General features: G+C 37.3%; 1 protein-coding gene across 1 annotated transcript in view; it reads left to right on the top strand.

The window, feature by feature from the left end:
* Positions 1-558: 558 nt before the first annotated feature.
* Positions 559-7,130, top strand: part of pias1a (protein inhibitor of activated STAT, 1a) — a 75,088-nt gene continuing 68,516 nt past the window's right edge. The window contains exon 1 of the mRNA XM_023270658.3: positions 559-608. Within this exon, the coding sequence (XP_023126426.1) occupies positions 585-608 (24 nt within the window). The 5' untranslated portion in view covers positions 559-584. The remainder of the gene's footprint in view (positions 609-7,130) is intronic.

Below are 7,130 nucleotides of genomic sequence, written 5' to 3'. Positions count from 1 at the left end.
CTGACCCTAATATTCTGTGTTGTCTGTTGTTTACCCCCTTGTTGAATATCCAGCTGCTCTAACAACAGAATTTCCCTCTATGGATTAATAAAGTCTGTCTGTCTAACAACCATAAAAAGGAATATACTACTACTACTACTAATACACCGAAAACAGAAACATATTATTCAGTTCTGGTCTACCTGACAGATATTTTAAAAAGTCTAAAGAAGTAATCTATCTATCTATCTATCTATCTATCTATCTATCTATCTATCTATCTATCTATCTATCTATCTATCTATCTATCTATCTATCTATCTATCTATCTATCTATCTATCTATCTATCTATCTATCTATCTATCTATCTATCTATCTATCTATCTATCCATCTTTAACTTAATTAAAGAATTGTACTTTCAGCAATTTGATAAACTCTATTCTATTCTATTCTATTCTATTCTATTCTATTTCTACGGCCGTTTGTCCTCTCTTTATTTTTGCTCCTGAACGCACCATTGTCGCTGTGTGCGCGTTCACGCAGCGCTCTGCGCGTCCCAGTCATGTGACCACACCTCACCACGCCTGCGCACAGAAATACAAGATGGCGGAGAGTGCGGAACTGAAGGTAAGACGCAGCCTGAAATCATTATAAATTTACTCGGTTCTGAGGCGTTAGAATGTGGAGTGACACAGTTGCCGAGTGATTTAAGCTTCGGGGCGCTGAGATGAGCTCAGGTTCGGTGTTTATGACCCAAAGGCAGCAGCAACTTTATTGAATCCGGGCGCGCCGAGGCTGGCCGAAGCGTGTTTATGTTGATGTTGAGCCGCTGCTGGGGCTCAGGACCGTTTTCTCCACAAACACCAGCTCCTGGAGGGCGGCTTTCACTTCACCGTCCTCCTCCGGCTCTTATTTTAAAATGTGAAGACAGCGGTTCTCCTGGCAGCCTGATAACTGTCTCTGCGTGGCTTCTCCGGTGGTATTTTTAGTAAAAAATAACGTTAGCTTGAATATTTGCCGCGCCGACAGCCTGCAGACTGTCAGGCGGTTTGAATCCGTCCTGCCTGTTGGTTCACGTTGGAAAACACCACACACGGACCGAGAATTCATCGTAAACTTTATATATTTATCTGTAGTTTCTCGTCTGAGCAGAGGGCCGACCCTGTGGGGGAGTGATGTAGACGTTACCTGACTCTTTACCTGTTGATACACGCACAATAAAAACACGCAGCTCCGTGTAACGGTCCTCTGGCTGCCGCCGAGCCGTTAGATCAGCTGCATGTCCCGGCTGCACCAGAGCACCTTTAACAGGGGGACCAGACGTCCTGTTTTCCCAGGACACGTCCTGTTTTCATGTCCTGTCCTGGTTGTTTTTTATAAAGTGATGAAAATGTCCTGGTTTTCATAGTTTTTCATTTTGCTGCTAAAAATCAGCTATTTTTCTTGAAGTTGGATTGCTAATATAGCAGAGGTATTTTTAGTTTTTTTATTTTTTCTAATACAGAAGAGACATTATTTCTACCATTTCTGAAACTTGACATAATTAAACATGCTGAGTAACCTATCTAAATTTGTGTCTTTGGTTATGGATAGTATTTGATAATATAACAATTTTCTATCCATACAGAGGAGGCGTAGTTTAACCCCGTAAGACCCACATATAGACAAAAAATTGAAAAAAAAAATATATAAACCCAAATATAGAAAAAAAATTAGCAAATAAAACAAAAGAAAAAATATATGAACAAATATAGAAAAAAAATATATCTACATATATATATATATATATATATATATATATATATATATAATATATATATATATATATATAAAAACCCAAGTATAGACCAAAATGAGCAAAAAAAAGCAAATATATAAACAAATATAGAAGAAAAATCTAAAAAATGAACAAAATTAAAAAAAAAAAAACAAGTATAGACCAAAATGAGAAAAAACTAAAGAAAAACAAATATGTAACCAAATATAGAAAAAATAGCTAAAAAATAAAACAAACAAAAAATATATAAACCCAAGTATAAAATAAAAAAAATATATATATTTTTTAAAAATAAAACTGATGTTTTATTTCTGCAATAGTGGGTTTTACAATTTTAAATGTACTGAAATTATAAGGCATCTTTGAGTAAAATTTAAGTATCTCATGGCCGGGCCACCTGTCCTGGTTTTCGGGAATCAAAATATGGTCACCCTGCCTTGAAAAAGGTTTGGGGTGCAAAAAAGTCTGCCACAATTAAAAATATTTCAGCCAATATTTATACTTACTGCCCATATTTAAATGAGGTGTTTTAAATAGAGGTTGGGAGAAAATAAAGCTTCATTTTGGTAACAATTCTAATGTTAACACGCACACGTTATTAACAAAACAAGGAAAATACTCATGAGTTAAAAGTAAATAAGGCCCAAGCAATGATTTCACCTTGATAAACATTAAGTTAATAAATAAATAAAAACAAGGGAACATGCAGGGTGAAGCTGTGGTTCTGCAGGAGGTTTCAGTTTCTGGTAGACCGACATCCCTGGGAGTGTGGAAGTGATGGAGGATGCAGGGTCGAGGGTGTTGAGGTTTGCATGCAGGAATGGAGGTGACAAGATCCCAGGTGGATGTTGGGCGATGGGGCTCCGTTATCAAGGGATGTAAGAGGCTGTTTACGACCCAAACAGGCAGCATGCGTGGAGTTTATCATGTGCTTTAATGACGGTTCGGTCGTTTTCTTTTTCGCTATTGATAATGTGTCGTCTTCTCATCCGGTCCTCGCTCGACACACCCGGTTTTTCTGTGTTTGCTCTGGCAGCTCGTGTTTTAATTTAGCTTCGTAAAGCACAGTTTGAGCGTATCTTGCACTTATCGATCAGAGTCTTGGGCTATTTTTAGCCTTTTCCCCAGTGTGTTTCTCACAGCCTGCCCGGGATCTGTGGATCTATAAGTGCTCCTTTGTGCCAGCTGCTGTTCGGCTACACACTCTGTAATGAGCAGGTGTGGAGCTACACCCCTCTGCCTCCATCAAACAGCCAGATGTGGTCTCAGTATATAGCTTACCGGATCCTGCTTTAAATTATTTCCTCCCCTCTGCTGTTCTTTATGAATAGATGGTCACAGCTGCTCAAGCTTCAACGTTTTCTCGCTTCTTCTTACTTTCAAGCCGAATGCGTGGGTTTCAGCTGCTGATTATTAAGCTAATCAGGTGGTTGTTTTCAAATCTATCAATGTCAAGAAAAGGTGAGAAATCTGCATTACAACCTACGAAACCTGTCTAGACCAGGGGTGTCAAACATGCGGCCTTGTAAAGTATAAAAATTACAGAGAAGACATTAACTGCAATTTGTAAATTTGTAAAGCCAGAAATTTAAAATAATTTCTAGACCATGACAAGTTGATTTGATCATAAAGTAAAATACTAGATTGCTCATTGTTCTTTTGTCATTTTGAGTCTCATTTTGGTAATGTTTTTTCTTTTTTTGCCTGACTTTTGTTGTTTTGATTCTCGTTTTTGTCGTTTTGTTTCTCCTTTGTGTCTCGCTTGTGTTTTATGTCTTATTTTTGTCACTGTGTTTTTTTTATGCTTAATTCATTGTTTTGTGTGTTGCTTTTGTTTCACGCCTTTGTCATTTTTTTCTTTTTTGCATCATTTGTCTAATTTTTTGTCCCGTTTTTGTTTTGTTTTGTGTCATTTGTCTCATTTTTTTGTCTTTTTGTTTCTGACTTCTGTCATTTTGTGTCTCATTTTTGTAGTATTTTGTCTTGTTTTTGTTGTTTTCTTGTCTTTTTTAAAGTAAAATATATTATTATTCAGTTCCAGATAGCTGTGACTAAATGTTTTGTTCCTTTGTAGATAAACTGATCTGAAAGTTGTAACGTGTAAATGATAAACTGAGGCATAATGTTGTTGAAATTAGTTATTTTCTTCACAAATTTCAATTTGCTCACAATGTTATGTAAAAATATAGTTCCTTCAGAATGTGCTTTTTTTTTTGCACTAAAACAAAGGAAAATGTTTGAGTTGTGGTTATCTATAGGTTATTATACTGTGATTTTACTGGTCCGGATCACTGGAGATGAAATTGAGCTGAATGTGGAACCTGAACTAAGATGAGTTTGACACCTCTGGTCTAGACACTCAGTTTTGCTTCTACACGGAGATTAAAGAAGCATCAACTCTGAAGCAATTAATTGATTTTGTAAGTGGCTGCTAATTGATTTTCATCAGTCAGCAAATCAACTAATGGTTTCAGCTGTGCATATGACTGAAAAATATATAGATCTGTGAGCTCTTGCAAAGTGTGATGGGAATGTATCACGTTGTTAAAAGAATAATGTTAAAAAAATAATAACCAAGACGGGATTCACAGGATGCTGCTCCTATTAAAAGGAAAAAATGTTGGATTTTTTTGATGTAAGCTGCTGCTGACTTCACAGTACTAACAAAATACCAATGCATTCTTCAAGTTCAAGTTTTATATTTTAATAATATATTATTCGCAGCGTCATACAGCTGTTGTAGTGGCCCGAGGGCTTTGTCGACAATCCAAACAAGTAAAATGTTGGTTTATCAGTGATTTATCAGTGATTTTCTGGTGATGTCTTTGCTGTTGTTTGGATCTTTTTTATTCAGAACTGAAATTCAACACCTGGGAAAGCTGCATGTGGCAGTGAGAAAGATGACAACCTGAATCTTGTTGCTAGTTGATTTAGTATGAAGTTTTCTTTTTTCTTTTTTTTGGTCGAATACATGCCTCCTTTCTGTCCCAAATGCATGTGTTTTTTGTGAGATCTCTGCTCCAGTGTCAGATCTACAAAGCAAGGCAGAGTTGAACCTGTTTGAAATGCAGCTTCGGACTTTTCTTCTCGCAGGATTTTGTGGGTCAAATGCAACATCAGAGTAGAAATCTCTGGTGGTTTGGAACAGTTCTGCTCAGAAAACACCCAAAATTCAGCACACATTATCTGTCAAATAAATAAGTGAACTTTAAATCAGAAATATGAATCCAGAAGTTCATGAAATAAGGTTCACATAAATTGGAGTTCACCTCCAAGAACTGGCTAGTTTTGTCAGTTTGATCATTTCAAATTTTGTTGCTCTCACCTTTAAATCTCTAAAATAACAGAACAAACGTGTGAACATGGATTGAAACATCCTTGTGTGTTTCTCCCAGTGCATTCTTCATGAAGAATTTTGATTAAATGATTTGAAAAATGATTGAAGAGAGTCAGGCTGAGGTTTAATCAAATGTTGTTTTCAGTGGCCAAAGATTCTGAAAACAAGAAATTGAAGATAAATATGATTCTTGAGCCACAGTGTGTTTTGCAGCGATGCTCTTGTTTTGTCTCGGACTGTAAAGTCAGCTTTGCTTTTCGGTGGCTCCTCTCTTAAAGCCCAGATGTTCCCCAGTCGTTAGACTTACTAAAACTGAAGGTGAGCTGAGGTCAGCCGTCATTAAACGAGTTAGTTTTACCCCAGTGATGATGATGAATGTTGAAATTGTGTTCAGGTTCAGATGTTTGGTGTATGTGTTGGACTGAGATGCCAAAGGTTGTGAATCTACTGCGAAGTCAGAATCTTGGCTTGGTCTGATTTGGCCTGAATTTCAGTTGGCTGTGGCTAGTGTGGAGATCCGTTCATGTCTGGACTGTGGAGCAGGAGGATGCTCACATGGCTTGGTAGTAAAGCTAAATAATTTATCACAATAATGTCTTTCATGTCAGTCGATTTCGCAGGCGTTTTTTGAGATTGTTGCGGCCCAAAATGCCTGAATTCGCGGCAGCTTTTCTAAACAATTGCGATGTTTCAAGCGTATTTGTTGCGATGAAATTGCGGGAGACAGTGACAGTTGCTAAAAAGTAAAATTTTTATCAGCTTTTAGAACATGTTTCAACATTTTAATTGACAATATTTCTTCCTAAACTAATTCTTTAATGCTCCAACCCATTTCCACCAGCTGGTACACCACGGTGGGAAACTAGCAGCAGCCAGATACTGGTTTAACAGGAAGTGGTTGGTAGATTTAAGCCACTAAATGATCATTTACTACTGAATGAATCATATTTGGACATATCTGTCAGTAGCTTAAAAAGTTAATTTCACATCCTGGTATTCACACACGTGTTCACACGCTCACGGCTCGTTACGTCCATTAATGAATCTAACTTCCCTTCATTGTTTCAGAGCTCCAACAGATCTGGATCAACAGCTTCCATCACGGTGATCTGTCTGCTCTGTTTCCGCTCCTTTCAGACGTTCTCCTGATATGTTTGGTGGTAGAAAAGTGTTTGTCAGTCGATGGTTTTTGTTTGTTTTCCACCACAATATCTCACGGGTGTAAAACAGTTTAGCTCTGCTTTGGTGAAGAACATCAGGAATTGTTTTTCACCATCTTTAGCAGTAATTTTTGTTGGTAAATGAGAAACATTAGAATGGGACATGTCTGCATCTTCAGACTAGAAACAGGAAGTGAATTTGGTGACGTATGTGCATTACGTTTGCCCTGGGAACTGCTATGATTGGTGGAACTCACGGGAGGCGTGCCAAAATTGCGGAAAAGTTGCGGTGATTGGACAAAATTGCAAGGTCGCACAGAATTCACAGAGATTGGTTTACCATTCTAGCCTATTTATCCAGGTACACAGCCAATAATTTAAAATGTTAACACACAAGATCATCATGCAAAGACAAACACTGGTCCTCACTGCGGGGCAACGAGAGAGCTCAAAGGATCCGACTTTGCATTTTCATAAAATCCTTTCATAAAAGTTTGGCTCTAATGCATTTAAATATAAATATCGACCATTCTTTTGAACAAACTTCTTATTGCATTTGATGAAGTGTCAATTGCAGGGACACATCACTGTCATTTCATCATGCAGGCTGAGACGTTCGCCCCTCTCCTGTCTGAAAAAAACCTTCAGCTAAATCACTTTCACATGATTTGAAATATCTTTTCATTAAAAAACAATCTGTGGAATTTTATTTAAAGTTCAAGGCAAGAAAAATTCAAAGAAAGTTTGATTTTTAACGTTCAGTAAAGGCGTGATGTTTCCGAAGTCAGTTAGTTTTTTGTTGTGACTATTTTTAATTCGGTTTTGCCAAAGATTCAACCTTTACTTCGACTTGATACTCTCTGCAGTTTTAAATA

The sequence above is a fragment of the Amphiprion ocellaris genome, chromosome 1 (genome assembly GCF_022539595.1).
Source record: "Amphiprion ocellaris isolate individual 3 ecotype Okinawa chromosome 1, ASM2253959v1, whole genome shotgun sequence".
Taxonomy (NCBI): domain Eukaryota; kingdom Metazoa; phylum Chordata; class Actinopteri; family Pomacentridae; genus Amphiprion; species Amphiprion ocellaris.
This window is presented reverse-complemented; position numbering and strand designations above follow the sequence as displayed.